This window comes from Narcine bancroftii, chromosome 8 (genome assembly GCF_036971445.1).
Source record: "Narcine bancroftii isolate sNarBan1 chromosome 8, sNarBan1.hap1, whole genome shotgun sequence".
Lineage (NCBI taxonomy): Eukaryota > Metazoa > Chordata > Chondrichthyes > Torpediniformes > Narcinidae > Narcine > Narcine bancroftii.
The window spans coordinates 173,903,610-173,927,478 of NC_091476.1; the positions used below are offsets into that span (position 1 = coordinate 173,903,610).

The 23,869-nt window shown below is 44.7% G+C and overlaps 2 protein-coding genes across 24 annotated transcripts in view; one reads left to right on the top strand and one right to left on the bottom strand.

Annotated features, from left to right (window-relative positions):
* thrap3a (thyroid hormone receptor associated protein 3a) overlaps positions 1-13,426 on the bottom strand; it is a 200,971-nt gene extending 187,545 nt beyond the window's left edge. For 2 of the 3 annotated variants that reach the window (XM_069895872.1, XM_069895868.1), the window contains exons 1-3: positions 13,156-13,425; positions 4,388-4,723; positions 1,033-1,072 (exon numbers count right to left, since the gene is read on the bottom strand). The gene's annotated coding sequence lies outside the window, so the exon portion shown is untranslated. Of the gene's footprint in view, positions 1-1,032; positions 1,073-4,387; positions 4,724-13,155 lie in introns of all 3 variants that reach the window. The other variant, XM_069895874.1, reaches the window with a different exon arrangement.
* A 166-nt stretch (positions 13,427-13,592) lies between these two features.
* LOC138741588 (uncharacterized) overlaps positions 13,593-23,869 on the top strand; it is a 40,244-nt gene continuing 29,967 nt past the window's right edge. For 2 of the 21 annotated variants that reach the window (XM_069895886.1, XM_069895884.1), the window contains exon 1: positions 17,874-18,233. Coding sequence is in view for 4 of the 21 variants with exons in the window: in XM_069895882.1 (XP_069751983.1) it covers positions 18,451-18,472 (22 nt within the window). In the remaining 17 variants the exon portion in view is untranslated. Of the gene's footprint in view, positions 13,626-13,647; positions 13,672-14,910; positions 18,234-18,285; positions 18,305-18,340; positions 18,473-18,513; positions 18,630-23,869 lie in introns of those variants that run through there. The other 19 variants (XM_069895883.1, XM_069895892.1, XM_069895885.1 and 16 more) reach the window with 18 other exon arrangements.

Below are 23,869 nucleotides of genomic sequence, written 5' to 3' on the forward strand. Positions count from 1 at the left end.
CCACGCAGTTCAAGGAAATAAGAAACCAACAATGGCTGTTGCTCGAGATGCAGAAAAAGCCTTTGACAGAGTAGAGTGGAATTACTTATTTAAAGTATTACAGAAATTCAATCTACCAGAAAAATATATAAATTGGATTAAAGGATTGTATAATGGACCGTTGGCGAAGGTAACAGTAAATGGATATGTATCAAGTCACTTTAAATTAAGTAGGTCAACTAGACAGGGATGTCCATTATCCCCCTTCATTGTTCGCCTTAGCAATAGAATCTTTGGCAGAACTGATAAGAATAGAAAATAAAGTAAAAGGGATAAAAATAAAGGAGAAGGAGTATAAAATCAGCTTATTTGTAGATGACATCATAGTATACCTAACAGAACCAGAGGTATCAGTAAAAGAATTACATAAGAAATTGAAGGAATATGGAGAAATATCGGGGTACAAGATCAATCCAAATAAAAGTGAAGTGATGCCAATGAGTAACGCAGACTATACAGAATTTAAAAAAGAATCACCATTTAAATGGCAAACACAAGCAATCCAATACCTAGGGATCAGGTTAAATAATATCTTAAGCCACTTGTACAAACTAAATTATCAGCCACTAATAAGGAAATTGCATGAAGACTTAGAACAATGGAAAGAATTACCACTAATGTTGATAGGGAGGGTAAACTGCATTAAAATAAATGTATTCCCAAGGATACAATACTTATTTCAAACATTACCAATTCCCTTAACAGAAAAATTCTTTAAGAAACTAAAGAGAATAACAAGGCAATTCTTGTGGAAATGGAAGAATCCAAGGGTAGCGTTAGATAAATTAACAGAGAGGTATAATCAAGATGGTTTGCAGTTACCAAATTTTAGAAATTATTATAGAGCAGCACAATTAAGGTATTTATCAGATTTTTACCAGACAAGGGAAAAACTAGACTGGACTAAGATAGAACTAAATAAAATAGGGGGAAAGGTACTGGAACATATACTTTATAAGTGGGATGAAAAGCTGGTAAAATATAAAAACTCACCAGTACTGCATCATTTAATTAATACATAGAAGAAGATCCACTGAGAAAGGAAAAAAAACAAATGATCAAATACCAAAATTACTATTGACGCAAAATCCACTAATTCTTTTAACAATAGACAACCTTTCCTTTAGAGAATGGGAGAGGAAAGAAATCAAAAGAATAGAAAATTGTTTTTTGGGAAATAATTTATTAACATTTGAACAGTTGAAGTACAAATATGGAATAACTCACGGTACAATGTTTGCATATCATCAACTGAAAGCATATTTATAGGATAAGTTGGGAAACAGACTGAGATTATCTGAAGGAAGCAGCTTCGAATACGTGATTACAGACACAATGATAATTAAAAGATTTATAACCAACATGTACATTAAGCTGCAAGATAAGGAGAATTAAATAAACTATAAACCTAAGCAGAAGTGGGAAAAGGATCTAAACATAAGGATAAAAAATGAAGTATGGGAAAAGTTATGTTCTGGAAGTATGAAGGATACAATAAACACAAAGTTATGCATGATACAGTATAATTGGTTACTCAGGGTATATAATCACTCCTCAAAAATTAAAAAGATGGGATTCAACATTATCGGATAGATGTTTTCACTGTGGGAAGGAAATGGGAACAACATTACATGCAACTTGGACATGTACGAAGGTGAATACGTTTTGCGAATAACTAAATCAGATACTAAATAAAATTACAAAAAATAGCATACCAAAAAAAAAACCAGAGATTTCTTTTAAATAACATAAGTAGTAAAGAATTAGGCCTCAAATTGGATAAACGACAAAAAAATTTCATTATGATCGCCTTAGCAGTAGCAAAAAAATGTATAATGTCAATTTAAAAAATGGAAGAGAGCCTGAGAATACAGGAATGGTACATGGAAATTAATAAATGTATTCCATTGGAAAAAAAAATCATTTAAAAAATAAAGTCACATTGTTTGAACAAATTTGGGAACATATCAGAGAGAGCTTGCCTTCGACCTCCATCCCCTAAAATGAGAATGATAAGAAGACAAAACGACTCAATTCTGTGTGTAATAAATAGACAACCCATTTTTCTTGTTTATTTTCCTTTGTGTGAAGATCTTGTTTTATGGTTTTATTGTATTGTATATGTTGAATACCAATGGGATTTTGGGGGTGGGGGTGTGGGTAGAGGGGAGGGAAGGAAAGGGGAAAAAAAGGGAGAAAAGGTCACTGTCTAAATTTAATGAGAAATGTTTGTACATATTTTGGTTGACAAGATTAACAGTGTGAAAAATATTTTTTTTTAAAAACTAAAGACTCTTGAAAATTTCTATAAGTGAACCATGGAGAGCATTCTGTCCAGTTCCATCACTGTCTGGTGCAAAGGTGCAAAGGACAAGAAAAGACTCCAAAGAAATGTTAACTGGGCCGGTGACATCACAGGATCACTCCATCGAGGACATCAACAAGAGGCAGGGTCTGAAGAAAGCAGCCTCTATCTTCAAGGACCCCACGACCCAGACCATGCCCTCTTCACTCTGCTACCATAGGGAAAAGGTGCAGGAGCCTGAAGACAAGCCCTCAGCGGCACCAGGATGGCTTCTTCTCCGCTGCCATCAGATTCCTGAATGGACAATGAACCACAGACACGACCATTTATTTTTTGAAATGTGATTTATACTTATATTTCCACTGTGAATGCTGGGAATCAGACATCAAAGGCACATCCCCCTCTCACACTCTCCATCTCTTTCTTCGGAGCCTGAATCTTCTCCAACGGACTAGGATATTAAATTTCTGCCTGATTTCTGGAATTCTGAAGCACAATTGGCATCACACTGCACTCTAGCTGTACAGCCACATTGGAATCATAGAGCACACGCATTACAGCACAGAAAGAGGCCCTTCAGCCCAGCCCATCAATGCTGGCCAAGTTGGCTAACTGAGCAAGTCCCATCTGCCTGGTTTTGTCTCATAATCATCCAAATCTTTCCTCTCCATGCACTGGTGGGGGGGGGGGGGGGGGGTTTCTTTGGCTTGGCTTCGCGGACGAAGATTTATGGAGGGGGTAAAAAGTCCACGTCAGCTGCAGGCTCGTTTGTGGCTGACCAGTCCGATGCGGGACAGGCAGACACGATTGCAGCGGTTGCAAGGGAAAATTGGTTGGTTGGGGTTGGGTGTTGGGTTTTTCCTCCTTTGCCTTTTGTCAGTGAGGTGGGCTCTGCGGTCTTCTTCAAAGGAGGCTGCTGCCCGCCAAACTGTGAGGCGCCAAGATGCACGGTTTGAGGCGTTATCAGCCCACTGGCGGTGGTCAATGTGGCAGGCACCAAGAGATTTCTTTAGGCAGTCCTTGTACCTTTTCTTTGGTGCACCTCTGTCACGGTGGCCAGTGGAGAGCTCGCCATATAATACGATCTTGGGAAGGCGATGGTCCTCCATTCTGGAGACGTGACCCATCCAGCGCAGCTGGATCTTCAGCAGCGTGGACTCGATGCTGTCGACCTCTGCCATCTCGAGTACCTCGACGTTAGGGGTGTGAGCGCTCCAATGGATGTTGAGGATGGAGCGGAGACAACGCTGGTGGAAGCGTTCTAGGAGCCGTAGGTGGTGCCGGTAGAGGACCCATGATTCGGAGCCGAACAGGAGTGTGGGTATGACAACGGCTCTGTATACGCTTATCTTTGTGAGGTTTTTCAGTTGGTTGTTTTTCCAGACTCTTTTGTGTAGTCTTCCAAAGGCGCTATTTGCCTTGGCGAGTCTGTTGTCTATCTCATTGTCGATCCTTGCATCTGATGAAATGGTGCAGCCGAGATAGGTAAACTGGTTGACCGTTTTGAGTTTTGTGTGCCCGATGGAGATGTGGGGGGGCTGGTAGTCATGGTGGGGAGCTGGCTGATGGAGGATATCTTCTAAACATCATAAAAAAAACCCCTCCTCTATCACTTCCTCTGGCAGCTCATTCCATACACCTACCACAATGTTGGGACGCAGACTCTGCTCCTTCAGGTCTTCCGACAAACTGCAGAGGACGGGCAACGTCAGCTGAAAGCTCTGGCAGTCGGTCAGTGGAAAGACCAGACATGTGATGTGAGAGGTTATTGTCATATACATCAAAACACTGAAATTCTTATTTGCTTCAATCACACAGGCAGATAAGATATTCTAACAGCAACAGTATAAATTAGATTGCCACAACGTGCCCTGAAATAAAATAAAGATAATGAATGTAAAAATAGATAAATAGATACTCGCAGTTGGGAAAGAAAAAGGAGTTTACAGTGAGCATGTGGAGGTTCAAAACCCTATTAACTGTTAGATTAAAAAACGTTCTTGAACCTGAATGTACCCGACTTCAAGCGTCGGTACCATTTACCTGAAGGTAGCAGTGAGAAGAGAGGGTGACCAGAGCAATAGGGGTCCTTTATGGAACTGGCTGCTTTCTTACATTTCCCCCATTCAGTGTCTAATAAATCTTCCAATAGTGTTTGAGAGCAGCTTAGAAATTGTTCCTATTCTGTACAATCAGGGCCCAGGAGTTTCTCCAGACATCTCCTCCTTCTGGTTCCCAGAGAGTCTTGGCACCACAGTTATCATTCAAAGCTCCTCCCAAGTAGTGTCAGCAGTTTACATTCCTTCTAAATGGGCAAGCATCCCACCATACACTGGTTTTAATTCGTTCCATCACAAGGGCATAAAATTACCCACAGATCTGGAGAAGAGGAAAGAGAAGGAGTGTTGACAACATTGTAGAGAGTAAAACACCAAGAGGAATGAAGTACTTTAGACACATTCACAATGTGATCAGATCTTTTTTATTCAAATTTTATTTGATTCGCACATGTAAAAAGTACATACATCGCCAAATTATTATATATCAAAATCAATATCGTTTTCTCCTCCCCCTTCCTCCCACACAGGAAAAGCCCCAAGAAAAGGAAAGCAAAACAGAAAAGAAGAAGAAAGAAAATAGATTAATTATATAAACAATACTGGATGTTATCTTATAATTAAATTGTAGCCTAATTATATTAACCTCTACAATACAAATACATCCACTAAATATAAGATATTCAATGAACTAAAACAGTAGCTAAGAAGTTGAGATAAGGTGAGGCCAGGGACTGGCAAACCAAAACCATAATCCACCAATTAACTTAGTGTCGATCTTTATAAGGTTATAACACCAATTTTTTTGCTTATATGGAAACCAAATTCTCAAAAAAATGATCATATTTATTTTTTAAATTATATGTAATCTTATAACTTTGCATTTCACCGAGCCATCTATCTAACACCAAGTCCGTGTCCAAATTCCATGATACAACAATATATTTTTTGGCAACTACCAGTGCAATTTTTAAAAATTCCTTTTGAAACCAATCCAACTTTAAATCTGGATTAATCCATGAGATAACCCCCAAAAGATATTGCATAGGGTTTCTCGGGAATCTAACACCCATTACCGGCTGAAAGAAATTGATTAAATTGATCCAAATATAATTCAATTTGGGACACGTCCATGTAGAATGTAAAAAAGTACCTACATCCTGTTTACATTGGAAACGTTTACCCGAAAAATGTGATCAAATCTTGACACAAAGCCTGTATTTATCGAGCAGTGCTTCAGGGAGCTTCAAAGGAACATTCATCTGCATTTCCCACCACAAGCAAAGTGCTTGCAAGACATTCTATGGCAATGTGCTTCCTGGTGCTATGCGACAACCCCACCAATTTCGGGCCTGCATCCTGCGTCGAGAGAAGGGCTCAGGCCCAAAACGTTGGTTCTATAACCTTTGCTTCCTGTAGATGCTGCATGACCTGCTGAGTTTCTCCAGCACCTTTGTGCATTACACTACAATTGCTGCATCAGCAGACTTTCCTGTTTCATCCCCATTTGTCCAGTGAATGTTCATTGGTGAAAAATACTGAGAATGAAAAGGATTCCACCTGACAGGAGTTTCTCACAAAGACACCAGGCTTTTCAGGTTTGAAGAGAAAAGGGAGATTGAAAGCAGCTGTCTCATTTAATTTGCTATCAAATATCTTGACAACATATTTCTTCTTTGGCTTGGCTTCGCGGACGAAGATTTATGGAGGGGGTAAAAAGTCCACGTCAGCTGCAGGCTCGTTTGTGGCTGACAAGTCCGATGCGGGACAGGCAGACACGATTGCAGCGGTTGCAAGGGAAAATTGGTTGGTTGGGGTTGGGTGTTGGGTTTTTCCTCCTTTGCCTTTTGTCAGTGAGGTGGGCTCTGCGGTCTTATTCAAAGGAGGTTGCTGCCCGCCAAACTGTGAGGCGCCAAGATGCACGGTTTGAGGCGTTATCAGCCCACTGGCGGTGGTCAATGTGGCAGGCACCAAGAGATTTCTTTAGGCAGTCCTTGTACCTTTTCTTTGGTGCACCTCTGTCACGGTGGCCAGTGGAGAGCTCGCCATATAACACGATCTTGGGAAGGCGATGGTCCTCCATTCTGGAGACGTGACCCATCCAGCGCAGCTGGATCTTCAGCAGCGTGGACTCGATGCTGTCGACCTCTGCCATCTCGAGTACTTCGACGTTAGGGGTGTAAGCGCTCCAATGGATGTTGAGGATGGAGCGGAGACAACGCTGGTGGAAGCGTTCTAGGAGCCGTAGGTGGTGCCGGTAGAGGACCCATGATTCGGAGCCGAACAGGAGTGTTGGTATGACAACGGCTCTGTATATGCTTATCTTTGTGAGGTTTTTCAGTTGGTTGTTTTTCCAGACTCTTTTGTGTAGTCTTCCAAAGGCGCTATTTGCCTTGGCGAGTCTGTTGTCTAACTCTTTGTCGATCCTTGCATCTCATGAAATGGTGCAGCCGAGATAGGTAAACTGGTTGACCGTTTTGAATTTTGTGTGCCCGATGGAGATGTGGGGGGGCTGGTAGTCATGGTGGGGAGCTGGCTGATGGAGGACCTCAGTTTTCTTCAGGCTGACTTCCAGGCCAAACATTTTGGCAGTTTCCGCAAAGCAGGACGTCAAGCGCTGAAGAGCTGGCTCTGAATGGGCAACTAAAGCGGCATCATCTGCAAAGAGTAGTTCACGGACAAGTTTCTCTTGTGTCTTGGTGTGAGCTTGCAGGCGCCTCAGATTGAAGAGACTGCCATCCGTGCGGTACCGGATGTAAACAGAAAAAACAAGGACTGGTTTGACGAAAACAGCCAGGAAATCCAGGAGCTGCTGGCAAAGAAGCGAGCTGCCCACCAGGCTCACCTTACAAAGCCGTCCTGTCCAGAGAAGAAACAAGCCTTCCGTCGCGCATGCAGCCATCTTCAGCGCAAACTCCGGGAGATCCAAAATGAGTGGTGGACTAGCCTCGCCAAACGAACCCAGCTCAGCACGGACATTGGCGACTTCAGGGGTTTCTACGAGGCTCTAAAGGCTGTGTACGGCCCCTCACCCCAAGTCCAAAGCCCGCTGCGCAGCTCAGACGGCAAAGTCCTCCTCAGCGACAAGATCTCCATCCTCAACCGATGGTCAGAACACTTCCAATCTCTTTTCAGTGCCAACCGCTCAGTCCAAGATTCCGCCCTGCTCCAGCTCCCTCAACAGCCCCTAAGGCTAGAGCTGGATGAGGTTCCCACCCTGGATGAGACATATAAGGCAATCGAACAACTGAAAAGTGGCAAAGCAGCAGGTATGGATGGAATCCCCCCAGAAGTCTGGAAGGCTGGCGGCAAAACTCTGCATGCCAAACTGCATGAGTTTCTCAAGCTTTGTTGGGACCAAGGTAAACTGCCTCAGGACCTTCGTGATGCCACCATCATCACCCTGTACAAAAACAAAGGCGAGAAATCAGACTGCTCAAACTACAGGGGAATCACGTTGCTCTCCATTGCAGGCAAAATCTTCGCTAGGATTCTACTAAATAGAATAATACCTAGTGTCGCCGAGAATATTCTCCCAGAATCACAGTGCGGCTTTCGCGCAAACAGAGGAACCACTGACATGGTCTTTGCCCTCAGACAGCTCCAAGAAAAGTGCAGAGAACAAAACAAAGGACTCTACATCACCTTTGTTGACCTCACCAAAGCCTTCGACACCGTGAGCAGGAAAGGGCTTTGGCAAATACTAGAGCACATCGGATGTCCCCCAAAGTTCCTCAACATGATTATCCAACTGCACGAAAACCAACAAGGTCGGGTCAGATACAGCAATGAGCTCTCTGAACCCTTCTCCATTAACAATGGCGTGAAGCAAGGCTGTGTTCTCGCACCAACCCTCTTTTCAATCTTCTTCAGCATGATGCTGAACCAAGCCATGAAAGACCCCAACAATGAAGAACAACATAACATAATGTGCACTGTTTGACCTGCTCATCTTCTCCAGCATTGTGTTTTTACTTGTCTCAATTGATGCTTTTACCATGGATTTGACAGTCCAGGTGGAGGGGTGATATTTCTCTTGTGCATGCAGACTTCACAGATTACTTTCCTCATGCCAATGTGACTGGCACCATCTGTGATCTGCCATGTCCAGAAACAGGGAGACTGTCACAGAAGAAAATCTGCTGATGCTGGGATCAGGTGCAATGTACAAAAGTGCTGGAGAAACTCAACAGGTCGCGCTTTACTTCCATAGGAAGTAAAAGGGTAGCCAACTTCTTGGATGGATCCCTTTGTCAGGAATAAGAATAAAAGGGCAACTGCCTGAATAAAATGGTAGGGGATGGAGGAGAAGAGGAGAGAGGAAGAGGAAGGGATCTCCAAACAGTGTTAACATTAGCTTCTCCAGTGTTCATGAACCTTCGCCCCGTGTCACTCTATCATTACTGTTTCTTTTCGTCCAGCTCCCCACCCCTTCCCTATCAAAGAAATACCCTTCTTAGCCCTCCGCCCTCTCATCCTATCACTCCTCAGCTTTTTTCCTCTTCTCCCCTCCACCTGTATCCACCTTATATCTGTTACCAGTGGTTCTCAACCTTTTTCTTTCCACTCACATCCCACTTTAAGTAATCCCTATGCCATCAGTGCTCAGTGATTCATAAGGGATTGCTTAAGATTGGATGTGAGTGGGAAGAAAATGTTTGAAAACCACTGTTTTAATCATCCCTCATTGACTCATTATGTGCAGGGTTTCATAACTCCAGAGGAAATGGGCCAATGACAATTTTCTCAAGCCAAATATTTCAGTAACAATTGGGTCTGGAGCAGTGATTCTCAACCTTCCCTTCCCACTCGCATCCCACCTTTAGCAACCCCTTACTAATCACAGAGCACCAATGGCACAGGGATCACTTAAAGTGGGATGTGAGTGGGAAGCGAAGGTTGAGAACCGCTGTGTTAGCCTGTCTATCGAGACTGCTTAACACATTTGACCATTCTTTTTCTCCCACTTCTGCTACTTGACCTGCTGAGTTCTTGCAGCGGACTGTGTTGGCCTTTAAGGCAAGGCAGCATCTAATGTTGAACGTCTCCGCTCTGAGTGCAGTAATGACTGAGATCTGCAGTGGAACCTGCTGTAGCGTAATTGGCCTACAGCCCTTCAGCCAACTTGTTCATGATGACAAAAATGTCAACCCGCTCTAGTGTTTGACCCATATCCCTCTAATCCTATCCTATCCATGCATCCATCCATTTCTTGAACATTGCGAGTGTACCTGCATCAACCTTCTCCAGCAGCCTGTTCCGTACCACCCTTAACATGCTCCTCGAGAAGGAAGACAGCTGCCATCATGTGACCAGTGTAAGATTCCCCCAGTTTCAGTTGAAGGATAACCATCATCAATTTCCTTTGCCAGGACAACATCATCCTCAGGCACTTTGCTCACATGCTCAACACCAGACTCCAGAACCTAACACTTTGTCCCTAACCCTTTGAGGGACAAGATAACCAGTGAGAAAGATTCATGGGGGCCGCTGAAAGCCTTGAAGAAATTCCAGATCCCTCTGGTTCCTGAGAACCACTGGCCCATGACCTTTCCACGTGGAGAAGGGGCTTTCAGGATGGCATTGAGAAACCACTCCACCCATGCTTGGGGAAAACCACTGAGTCCTATATAAGTGGCAAAGGGAGCTATTTTCCACCCTCCCATCAAACATCTCCTGTCCTGCCCCAGCTGAGGAGGAATTTACAGTTCCAACATTACCTCAGGCCAACTGGCCTGCTCCACCATTCAATAGATCATGACTGGACTGGCCCTGGACTCGGGTCCATTTACCCCATCTCTTCCCTTTAACTCATAAATCCTCTATTCTTTAAAAATCTATCTATCTGTGTCTTAAAATACATTTAATGAAGCAGCATCTATTCCCTCCTAGGGCAGAGAGTTTGACAGATTCATTGCTCTCTGGGGGAAGCGGTTTCTCCTCATCTCGGTCTTAAATCTACTCCCCCGAATCTTGTCCCTATGTTCTTTAGTTCTAGTCTCACTGGCCAGTGGAGACGACTTCCTTGTTCCTAATTTATCTATCCTTTTCATAATTTTAAGCATCTCTATAAGATCCCCCTCAGCCTTCTAAAATCCACTGAGTAAATTACCAGACTGCTCAAATCTGTCCTCAAAAGATGGCACTTTTGCTTCCAGAATCATGAAAGGGGAACATCTTCACTTCGACAGCGGTGGGAGTATGGAACGAGCTGTCATCGGACGTGGTGAATGTGGGCTCCATCTTATGTTTTAAAAATAATTGGATAGATACATGGATGGGAGAGGTCTGGAGGATTATGGAATGGGAACAGAATAATGGGCAGCACAGACTAGAGGGGCCGAACTACCTGTTTTCCACACTGTAGCATTCTATGGTTCTCGTCACTCCTGCACTGCCAGCCAAAGCCAGTCTATCTTTTTTCTAGTAATGAGACCAGACCTGCACTACTCCAGGTGTAGCCTTGCCAGAACCCTGTACATTTGCAGCAGGCCAAATGGCCTACTCCAGCTCCTATTGTCTATTGACTATTGTCTATTGACTTCGTGACATTAACTCAATAGACAATACTGAGAGCCGACAACAAGAATTCTACTAAAGGCCAGCTGATGGCAGGTGCTGTTCCTGCCAAAGGGTGAGGTGCTGGAAAGTTGGCACTTCCTCCCTCATCCATTTGAGTTTGTTCAGTGAGACAGAAAACAATGAGATAAATCAAGTTGAATAAAAATTTCCATAAACTCTTCCCGCCGACAATTTACACTCTTTTATAAAAGGCATACTTGTTCTGAGTTTCACAGCAGGGATCAGAGTAGAAACCTCGATCCCAACCACCAGTGTAAAGCTGAACATCTGGGCGAGGAGCCACTTCAGTCCAGACTCTGCAATAAATTGTCGAGTGATTCCAAACTGCTGCCTGAAACCGAGAAACACAACAACAAACTGCTGGTCTCCAAATCAATTCACCTATACAAAGAGCTGGAGGAACTCAGCAGGTCAGGCACCATCTGTGGAAGGAAATGATTCAGGTTGAGAACTTTCACCTGGGCTGAAAGAGTGGGAAGACTGGAATAGTTGGGAGATTGGTTGCAGTTACGACGGAGGCAGAGGTGAAGTCGCAAGGCATCGGTTCCCATCATCTATCCAAGGCCCATACCAAGAACTAGTCGGGAGAGGGCTGTGACTACAGCAGAGGTTCATTCTAATGATAACAATGAGTTTATTGTCATGTACATTTGTACAAGGTGCATTGGGTATACTCCAAAATTCTTACTTGCTGCAGCTGAACGGTCACTTGTAAGGAAGAGTTAACCCAGGAAGGCCTGCAGATGCTGTGATTGTAGTACAATTCACAAAAGACCTATAGAAACTCAGCAGGTCATACAGTGTCAATAGGAAGCAAAGGGGTAGAACTAATGCTTCAGGCCTTATTGACCGTTCTTCTCTCCTCTCAGCTCCGGATCACCTTGAAAGCAGCAACTCATACATAACGGCTGCTCTTCATCGACTACAGCTCAGCCTTCAATACCATTATTCCCTCAGTCCTAGTCAAGAAGCTACAAACTCAAGACCTCTGTACCCCTCTCTGCAACTGGATCCTTGACTTTCTCATCGGAAGACCAGTCAGTATGAATTGGAAGTAACGTCTCCTTCTCACTGATCCTCAACACAGGCGCACCCCAAGGATGCATGCCTAACCCACTGCTCTACTCATTGTACACCCATGGCTGTGTGGCCGGGCACAATTCCCATGCTATCTACAAGTTGTCGGCAGAATCACAAATGGCAATGAGGAAGTGTACAGGAGGGAGATAGATCAGCTCGTTGAATGGTGTAACAACAACAACCTTGCACTCAAAGTCAGCAAAACCAAGGAGATGATTTTGGACTTCAGGAGGAAGTCAGAGGAGCAAGACCCAGTCCTCATCATGAGCTCAGTAGTGGAAAGGGTCAAGACTTTCAAATTCCCGGGTATCAACATCTCCAAGGATCTGTCCTGGAAAGAAAAGCTCCCCAGCGGCTATACTTTGTGATATGTCTGAGGCGGTTCAGTATGTCACCGAAGACTCTTGTAAACTTCTACAGGTGTACTGTGGAGAGCATTCGTGCTGGTTGCATCACTGCCTGGTATGGAGGCACCAATTCTCAGGACAAGAATAAACTCCAGAGGGTTGTTAATTCGGCCTGTGACATCATAGGCACCAGACTTCACTCCATTGAGGACATCGACATGCGGCAGTGTCTTCAAAAAGCAGCCTCTGTCCTCAAGGGATGAGATGGGTATAGTGGAAGAGACAATGCAACCTCAACCAGGTGTTGTCTCTTTACTTCCTTTATCTATGGTCACTAACCATCCAATGGCATAAAATATAAAGCTTTTCACTGTGTCTCGGTAAATAAATCTAAATGAATTGAACTCTAAATCTATCAAGCCTAATGCTTCCCACTTGGGCTGAATTCTTTGGCAAAGGTTACTCATTTCGGGTGTGCAGAATATTGTAATTCAGAGCCCAATATCCATGGAATAGTTACAGAGACGAGAAGAGAGAGGGAGGGAGAGAGAGGGAGAGAGAGAGAGAGAGGTAAACATTTGCAAGGATATTACTGGCAAATTTACTGTCAAGAAAGATTACACAGATTCAAACTCCTTTGGCAAATGAGCAGTGAACTGTGAAAGATTGCTAATGGCATGGAATGGTTTTAGGGTTTAAAAAAAAGGAAGTCTGTAGATGTTGGGGTTGAGTGCAGTACACAAACCATCCAGCGGAACTCAGCAGGTCACACAGCATCCTTGAGAAGTAAAAGGCAGTCAGTGTTCTGGGTCTGGGCCCTTCTGGAAGGCCAAATAAAAAGGTGGGGCAATGGGGTGGGAGGGGAGGAGCACAGGCTGGGTGGGAAGGCTGGAGAGAAAGAAGCTGAGAAGGGGACTCGGAAAGATCACTCTCTCCTAGGAGAAGGAAGGGAGGACAGGGGTGGGGATTTGGAAGGAAGACAGAGGGATGAGAGGAAAGAGAGAGGCCAGCCAGGGAGTTAATAGAAATTGGAGATTGGTACTGAGATGATTGGTGGGAAGGGATGATGTCACAGAGGTAGGTACTGAGGAGGTGATTGGTGGGAAGGGATGATATCGCAGAGGTAGGTACTGAGGAGGTGATTGGTGGGAAGGGATGATATCACAGAGGTAGGTTCTGAGGAGGTGATTGGTGGGAAGGGATGATATCGCAGAGGTAGGTACTGAGGAGGTGATTGGTGGGAAGGGATGATATCACAGAGGTAGATTCTGAGGAGGTGTTGGGTGGGAAGGGATAATGCCACAGAGGTTAGGACTCTGTGGGCTGAAGGGCCTGTTTCGTGCTGTATGAGTCAATGAATCTGCATTCATAGTTTGCACAAAGTGACATGGCACTGAGCAGATTTGATGGGCCGACTGTCTCTCCTGTCATTTGTTTGAGGGGGAGGTGGGCATCTGTGATGGAGAATAGATATTGCTGGGTCTTAGGTTTGCCAGTTCTTAGCAGAAGATCAAAGTTTGCTTTCCCTCATTCCACAAAACCTCCCCTCACCAGGTGTTCAGTAAAGTCAGACTGAATGATATAATCGGTGTCGTGTATGTCCACAGTTCCTGACCCTCCTGTATTCCTGGCTGAATCACTTAGCAATTACTGGTTGAATTGGCCGTGCAACTGGCCAGCTCCATGAGAGTTGGAAAAGCTAATGATTAATTTCTTGCCCCTTGAGAGGACACGAAAGCACATTTTCATAAAATCACACAGAACATGTAGCATTAAAACAGGCCATAGAACCCCACAATGTTTTAATCATAACTCATTCCCACCATCATCACCCAAACTATATCCGTGCTTTCACCTTCTCCTCGCTTGAGGTCAGTCAACTGACCCTGAAATGTGAATTCCTTGTCCTAACTGAGAAAACACCAAAATAAAGAGCCTTGACCCCACACGATGCCGATGTCCACCCACAGATGCACCCGGCCCATTGGGGCCCCTCCAGCTTCTCTTTGTTTGTTTTGCATTCTCACAGTTCATTGAGGAAAGAGGATTCTCCCGAATCACCCCATTGGTATATGAGGTCCTGGTTTTGGGCTCCATACAACCAGAAATGTCATCCCTATCAAAACCATCTGAGGGAATGTCTCACATCTGAAATGTGAACTCGGAAACAACTGCAGATTCTAGAAATCTAAAATAGATTCTATTGCCAATGTATTTTCTTGATAACTTGGTTTACAGATGATCCCCACTACCTCCTGTTTTACAAGCTTCTTTGCTCTCCTTCCCAGTTCTCTCCACAGATGCTGCCTGACCTGCTGAGTGTTTCCAACATTCTGTTTAATCTTCTCTAAATTCATTTTATTCAGGCCACTCCCCTGTGACATCATCCCTTCCCACTAATCATCTCCTCAGTACCTACCCCTGTGACATCATCCCTTCCCACCAATCTCCTCCTCAGTACCTACCCGTGACAACATCCCATCCCACCAATCACCTCCTCAGTACCTACCTCTGTGACATCATCCCACCCATTTTTATTCTCCTAAATCTCCCATCAAGTGCCCCCTTGAGCTTTCCTCTCGCTTACATGGGAGAGATAAATCCCACCAGCCAATTAATCTACAAACCTGCACATCCTTGGAATTTGGGAGGCAACCAACATGGTCACAGGGAGAATGTGCAAACTCCACACAGACAGCAGTCAAGGAGAGGACTGAACACTGGTGCTTAGCACTGTAAGTCAAAGGCTGTACCCACCGTGCCATTGTGCCTGCCATGCCCACTCACCCACGATCTTTTCGACAGTTAAATTTATGAGCTACAAAGTACCTGCTACAGGGAGAAGAGTTCTTCTGGAAGCAGGTTAATAGGTTATCTCTGGCATTCATACAGCCAGAGCAATAAGCCAGTCTCGCTTTCCAAGGCTTGGTGTGCGTGTCATTCTTCTCCATGGTCGCGTAGTGCCAAGGCTACATTGCAAATGCGATGCCAAGCAGCCATTTTGGAATCGAGGCTGTCTCATCTTATGTGGTGTCATGGTTTCTGTTCAAAGTAAACAAGAAAAAGACGTCAAATCACTTACCTTCAGTGATGTCGAAAAGTAAAATCAGGAGGTGGAGAGAGGCATTTAATTCAGTTTGAAACTTGATCTAATTTAAGTGCTTTGTTGGACTTGAGAACCTAAAGCTGGTGTTTTGAGGGAGAAGGACCTCTGTGTAACTTAAACGGAATGAAGCTGCAGACTGTTCAGCGCCACTTTCTCCCCCTGATCAGATCGCACGCGTAAATGGAACAATTACGAGGCACGGCAGGCAGGAACCCAAATGGTTCAAGTGTCACCATAAAATCTAAAAATGAATCCCAAGTGGTTCCTAAATGTCATCGTGCTGTTGAGCTTGTATCACCTTCAAACTTTCTTGCTCTTGCCTGCCCTTTATAAAAAGGAATTGCAAGCTTCTGTTTGACATGCTGTGATTTTTGGCAGAGGTTTTGAATTTCAGCTGGTTTTACTCTGTTAAACCCATGGTTTATTCTGCTTGGGGTGAAGGAAACTGCTTTTTTGTAATTTACTCCACAATATGACGGCAGAGCTGTTATACTTCAGGGACACGAGTCAGGTAGGGTTGCCAACCTTGGTCAGATGTCTTCCAAGAAGTTGCAACACATCGTCTCCTGTCTCCAGTCATTACAGCCCTGCTCCCCTCACTGGTCACATGATTAGCATGCCACTACAGTTTAAAGAAAACTTTGACCAGCGTTGCGATTTTTACTCCTGGATGGTTGTATCGTGAACAGCACAGTGAGTGTGGCTGTTAGTGCAATGCCATTACAGCGCCAGTGACCTGGGCTCAAATCTGACACTGTAAGGAGTTTGTACATTCTCTTTGTGATCTGCGTGAGTTTCCTCCAACGTTCCAAAAGCGTACGAGGTTGGTAGGTTAATTTGGTGCAATTGGACAGCACAGGCTTCATGGGCCATCATCGGCTTCTACCGCATAGTAAATAAAGCTTAAAATGTAAAAGTAGTGTTCTAGAGGCAAGCTGTTCACTCCTAAAACAAACAGTGGCATTGCCAGGGCTGCTGTAATGGCAGGTTGGACCAGGAAGAGTGGGAGGCAGAGACACAGTCTGCTCCACAGGGCCCTGATGCCAATGGCTCTATGTAGGCATTAAACTGCCCGTTAGAGGGGCCAACAGGGCACTTTTAACATCCTGCAACTCCGGAGGTCTGTACCCAAGATGGCAGCACCTGTGTATCATGAGGGGTTGCACACTCCGGGGCACCAGAAATGGGGAGAACACCACCCGTGGAGAAAGAGAAGCCTGGGAGATGACCCTGCTGGGCGGTGGACCAGTGAGGGCTGCTGTGGACTGCCAGTGACTTGAGGCCAAAGGACTCACACCAGGCTGAAGGTGGCCGGAGCCTGTCTCATGGGACCAGGTATTGGAACCAGGATTCGAGAGAGGGCTGAAGGCAAGAAGGGAGGTTTGGACCTGGAGCTAGGGCTGACAATGGATTGAACAGGAGTGTGCATAGCTGTAGAGCCTGTGGAGGTGATTCCATGGACCCTCGTGGACTCTCTTTTGATTCTCTTTCTTTTATTATTGCGGGCACTGGGCAATGTTCATGGTGTCCCTTTTACAAAGAGATCCCACTTAATTGGCGTGTGAACGACCCGTGTTTAAAACTAGGTCGGGTTGTTCACACTGAACCAAGAAAAGCTGGGTCAGGAGCCAATCGGCTCTGATACCACCTACCTCGTCGAGTAATTACCGGGATTAAAATGACCCCCCCACCCCCCCACAAAATCCTGTATTCATTACGATGACACAGGTAACTGAAGCAGTTAAAAGGCGGTTAATTCCCGTCTTTCAATGGCAGTGTAAAAGGGGTACCTGTTTGCCTTACTATAAGCAAAATTTGAAGTATATTGTGTATATTACATTTTTTACATTATTGCATGACAATAAAAGGATTCTTTGAACCTATGGAGTCCAGGACAGTTCTGTTGATCTTGGGATTGGAGATGGAGTTGTTAAAGCCTAATTCTTCCTTACATGGAAGGGAATGTCGGAGGGAAGATTGCTCCCAGCTCCACACTGTTCTCTGAAACAACTGAGTTAGATCAGCACTCTGACAAGTGCAGAGCTGCAATAACGTTCAGAATCAGAATCTGTTGTCACGAACACGTGTCACAAATACATTGTTTTGTGGCAGCATCACAGCTGCAAAAAAAATAGCTGTAAATAACATGTTTAAAAATAATGAAATTAGTGCAAAAGAAGAGAGAAAGCAAGGCAGTGTTGGTGATTCACTGTCCGTTCAGAAATCTTAATGGCGGAGGAGAAGAAGCTGATCTTGTGGGTCTTCAGGCTCCTGTACCTCTTTCCTGATGGTAGCAGTGATAACTGTGCATGGCCTGAGTGGAGAGGGTTCTTGGTGATAAGAGCTGCTTCCTTGAGTCACAACTCTCTGTCGTCCTGTTCATTGGCATCTCCATCCAGACAGTGATGCAACCAGTTAGGTTACTCTCCAACGTACACCTCTAGAAACATGCAAGTCTTTGGTGACGTACCAAATCTCTTCAAATTCCTGTCTTGTGGAAATATTAGGGAATTATGCCAGGAAAATTTGCCATGAAGATGCTGAGAAGTGAAAGGGGAATTAGCAAAAATTAGATAAAGGGGAAATAAAATCCTCCCATTCTCTTTTTCCATTTGAGGCTGCCCGATCAACATTCTCTACATCATAAAGACAGCCCGATTGTCCCCTTTATGATCTGATCTCTGTGTACGATTCACTCACCTCTCCTGCATCTCACAGTAAGTAGCTTTGCTTGATGGTTACTTTCTTGTACCAATGAAGCAGTTGTAAACATTCCATGTAGTGATGGGTGCGTAACAGATTTGCCTTTCTTCCATCAGCCCATTGTGTTGGTCTGTTCCATTCATATCTGCAGTAAAAACAGAAAATCTTGGAGATATTGAGCAGGTCAGGCACAGTCTGTGGAAAGAAAAGCATCATTTTTTGGTGAGATCAATGACAGCAGGTCAGGAAAAGAGTGAGTTCCCGCACTGATCAATCCTTCGTCGCTCATACTTCACAAGGCCATTGATTATATTTAGAGTTACTCCATCAAGTAAGGGAATCTTTGTGAGGCAGCCATCATCATAAAGGCCTGGCCACAACCTCGTCTCACTGCTACCTTCAGGCAGAAGGTAGAGAAACCTGAAATATGCCACCTTTAGTTTCAAGAACAGATTTCATCTGATCATTATTAAGCACTTTGTCATCGACATCAATGGTCTGATAAATTGCATCAGTAAATTTGCAGTAGACACAAAGATTGGAGGCATTGTAGACAGCAATGAAGACTTGCAGCAGGAAGTGGACCTGCTAGAAAAATGGCCTGAAAAATAGCAGAAGGAATTTAATGGGACAAGTGTGAGGTGTGGCTTTTTTTGGAGGATGAATCAGGGTTAACTGTTTGACAATGTAGAGTTGGGTGGAGCTGAGGGATCTGGGAATACAGATATATAATTCCCCGAAAGGGGCATCACAGGTAGATAGGGTCATAAAGTGAAGTTTTGGAAAATTGGTCTTCAATATATGGAGATGTTATGGTGAAGTTATATAAGACATTGGTGAGGCCAAACCTGGAGTATTGTGTGTGGTTTGGGGCTCCTAATTACAGGAAAAGTATCAATCAAACTGAAAGAGTGCAGAGGAGATTTGAACAGAGTTATAAGGAAAGGTTGAATCAGTTGGGATTTGGTTCCCTGCACTGCCAGAGAGATGAGGGAGATTTGATAGAGGTACACAGAACCACGAGGGCTATAGATAAAGTAGATGCAAGTCGGATCTTTCCACTGAGGTTGGGCAAGACTAGAAAGGGAGGACACGGGTCAAGGGTGAAAGGTGAGATGTTTAAGGGGAACATTGGGGGAAGATCTTCACTCAGAAGGTGGTGAGAAGGTGGAACAAGCTCCCATTGGAGCAGTGAATGCAGGTTTGATTTCAACATTTCATAAAAATTCAGACTGGTATATGGATGGGAGGCGTCTGGACGGCTCTTGTCAATGGGAATTGGGGGAATAATTTCTCATTATCCCTTTTTCTATCTTGGCATATTGTGGTATCACATAGACCAGTCTGCCTGCAGCAAGAAATCATTCTGGTGTACTCTACATTGTATTTATTTATGTGTATGACAATAAACTCTCACTACCCTTGACATTACTTATCTTCTAATCAGCTCACTACTTTACTGAGCTATTGGCTCCAAGAGTTAAAGTTCTAAGTTCAAATTTATTGTCAGAGTTCATACACAACATCACATACAACCCTGAGATTCTTTTCCTGTGGGCCAGGCAAAATTTCTAATCTCAGTACCAAAGATGGCGACAGAAAGAGGCCTCAATGACTCCCGCCCAGTAGCTCTGACCATTATGAAATGCTTCGAGTGTTTGGTGACAGAGGTATCAAAGCACACATCCCAGAGACACAGGACCCATTTCAATTTGCCTACACGTGGAACCATTCCACTGATGATGCTTTAGCCTCGTCTCTCCATTCCATCCTGGCCCACCTCATAGGCCCAGCTGCTCTTCATCGACTTCAGCTCAGCTTTTAGCCCGATAGTTCCCCAGAGGCTGGTGAAGAAGCTGTCCTCGCTGGGAATCAGCACCCCTCTCTGTAATTGGATTCTGGACTGCCGAACAGAAAGACCAAGGTATGCCTGGGTCAGCAGCAGAACGCCAAGGACCATCAATACGAGCTCAGCCTGCTCCTGTTCACGGTACTGGCCCACAACTATAATGCCAGATCCAGCTCCAACAGAGTCCTTGCAAATGACTCAACAGTAGTTGGTCTCAATAACTAGAGAATGAGAAGTAAAATCTCATGGAATGGTGCAAGAATAACAACCGGAGTCTCAACGTGGACAAGACAAAGGAATTGATTGTGGACGATAAATTAATAGCTCAGTAGTTCTAAGTTCCTTGGAGTCCACTTAAGAACTTGAGAGAGAGAAATCATTCTTTCCAGGTGAGGCAATGCTTTCCCTGTACCTGGTCCAACCTAATCCACTGCATCCAGTGTACTCAGTATGGCCGCCTCGACTTCAGTGAGGCCAAACGCAATTTGGATGTCCACTTCGCTGAATACCCACACTCTTGCCAGATTAAGGTATTGAGGGGCCTTGGGCATTTATTTTAAAGGGGCCTGTCTTGGGTAAACTTATACCTCTCATTTTGTTCATTTTAGATTGGTCACAGTGTTTGAGCTACTGAAAGAAAATAGACACACAACGAGAGCAGTTCACTTTATACGAGTCTTTACGACTAAATCTAAAGCTGAATTCACACTACAACATGCAAGCCCTTCCCAATTATACTTATCAATGCCTGGACTGGTCCCAACTGCCAAAGCGAGACGACGACTGCACACTTGTAGTAGGTTGCCTGGGCGCCGGTAGCAACTTCTCCACCTTCCCGGACTGGGACGTTGGTTTGGAATCTTGAAGTTCTTCTTCTTGCTGAGAGATGTTGCCACCTCTTGGAGAGTCTCAAGCTCCAGCAGTGGGACCATGGCTTATATTACCCAAAAGTTGTTTACTTCAGATCTTATCTCTTTGAACAAATGATTTAATTATCTTCAAGGTCTCCTGACAGTCTGCGACCAACAAAAGACAACTGCATCTCTGGGCCGGCCTCATGGTGGAAGTTGGATAATGTCTACTGATTCAACTGCATCCTGGGCCCCATGATGTAAAGTAGATTATGTCTGCAGATTCTAAAAAACAAGCAGGTTCTCAGCCTGCAGAAGCAAAGGCTGCAAAAGTAAAAAACACAGTTTAAATCTTCCATTACAGGGCCCTAAATTGTACCAGCTGGCGCCTGCATATTCCTAAATTGTGCCCAGTGATGTGCACATGATGAAGGGGGAAGTGAGACGGCAGTGCATGAAATGCCAGTCGGCGCACATGCAAGGAGGGAGAAGTGTGACTGCCTCGTCGCACCCCCCCCCACCCCACCCCCAACAACCCAAGAGAGTTTCTGATGCTGTCCTTGCATGTCTGTTTTGGTAAATATGAAAGTCTTAATGAAATGATGCTAGCTTTCTCAGATCACTATATATTCAGTGATTACCAGTGGTGTATCCAGGGAACAGAGCACCTATGGCAAACACAGAAATTGCACCTCTTTCCCCTGTTAAAACTTACACATTTTGTTAAAACAGAGCTTACTTATGGCGGCGCCTGGCAGTCCTGACTTTGATGCTCCTGTACATTCTTCTTTGTAGTGGGTTGAAAATACCGTGTTAGATGGAAAATGTCTTTGATAACCACCTATGTCACCTCTGGCCCCCTCCTCTAACTCCTCCCTACCCCCCCCACCCCCCTTTATATGTGGAATTTCACCTATTGATAAAGGGTTCTGACCTGAAATGTTGACTAAACATTTCTACTCATGGACTGCGTTCCTCCAGCAATCCTTTGTGTGCAGACAAGATGCTACAGTTCAGGTTGGGTCTGACCCAGCCAGTCACAGCTGCCCCACTGTTTACTAAGCCCTTCATTGATTGTTCTCTGGACACTGTGTAGTGCAGTGGGGAAACTCGTCACCAGCGGAGAACTGGGCAAGGTAAGGAAAGCGGGAAGGAAAGATAGCAATAAGATTGAAAGAGTGCAGAAAAGATTTATTTAGATGCTGCCGGACTGAGTCGCAGGGAAAGGTACAACAGGTTAGGACCTGATCCGTAGGGGAATGCGGGAAGATTTGATAGAGGTATCAAACAAAATTCTGTGGACACCGTGGTTGAAGTAAAAGCACAAAATGCGGGAGAAGCTCAGCAGGTCAGAGAGAGTATGCAGCAAAGATTTGATAGAGGTACGCAAAATTATGAGGGGATGGACAGAGTAAATGCAACTAGAATTTTTCCACTGAGGGTAGGTGAGATACAAGCCAGAGGATATGGATTAAAGGAGAAAGGGGAAAAGTTTAGGGGAACATTTGGGCAGCGTGGTTAGTGTAGTAGTTAGTGCAATGCTGTTACAGCACTGGCGATCGGGACCGGGGTTCAAATCCCACGCTGTCTGTAAGGGGTTTGTATGATGTCCCCGTGTCTGTGGGGGTTTCCTCCGGGGTCTTCGGTTTCGAAACGTACTGAGGGTTGTCGGTTAATTGGATGGCACAGGCTTGTGGGCCGAAATGGCCTGTATGTCTAAAGTTTTAAAAATTAAAAGAAATTAATTTAAAATTTGAGAGGACCTCCTTCATACAGAGCGTAGTGGGAGGGTGAAACCAGCTGCCAGTGGAAGTGGTGAATGTGGGCTCAATTTTCACATTTAAGAAAAAATTGGACAGGTAGATGGATGGGAGGGATATGGTCTGGGTGCAGGTCAGTGGGAGGAGGCAGAATAATAGTCTGGCACAGACTAGAAGGGCCAAAGGGTCTGTTCTCTCTGCCGTTATGGTCTATGGTTCATAGGATATGTATAGATCATATCAATGAATCATGAAGGAGAAGCAGAAGAAAGAAACTTAAGGTTTTGGGGATACACGAGTGTTCAGATGCTGGAATCTGGAGCAAAAATCAAATGATCGGAGGAAGTCGGTGCATCATTCAGAGTCCATGGAGGCAGAGGGATGGTTGACGTTTCAGGTCGCGACCCTCCACCAGGAATGAAAATGTAGAGGTGAGATGATCAGTACAGAGAGAGGGAGGGAGGAGCGTATCAGGCAGGTGGTGAGTGAAACGAAGGGAGGAGGGGAAAGAGGGGGTAGATGGAGCCAGGTGGGGGGAAGGGGGAGGGTGGACTTTGTGGCAGAGGCTGGGAGGCAATAAGGCAAGGTGCTGTAAGAAAGGGGGGACAAGATCAGCAAGGGATGAAGGGCAGATGGGAAGGGCAGGGGATAGGACCCTCAAAAAGTTGGGTGGGGGTGCCAGGCAGATGGAACCAGAGAGGGGAGGGGGAATGACATGAGGTAACAGGATGGGAAAGGTTGGATAAAGAGGGGAGGGGGTTGAGAGAACCTGATTGGGTTAGGATGACACAAGAACTTAAGGTTACATAAAATAGGAAAATTCAAAGTTTAAGTTAAGTTTATTTATTACAAAATCCCTGGTTCGATGAGAAGGGTTATTCTGTGAGCAAACTAGCAGGCTATCTTTAGCATTCAGACAGCTCATAAAAAGCATGATTTACAGAGTGTGGATTACAGTGAAGATCTTTGAGCATCAAGAGCAGCTTAACAACACTGTTGTGGAAAATGTTCAGGAGCAGCTCTGTGCCTGACTTCACACTCCTCTCTCTAATGGAATGAGGGAGAAGGGAGTGTTTCTGGGTTAACCAGGAGCAGCAGGGGTTCCTGGAGGATCCGAACCTGGGATTGTGGACAATGCGATGCTCATTGTTATTTCCAGGAACTTGTTTTCATCCTCGTCAAAGGAGAGA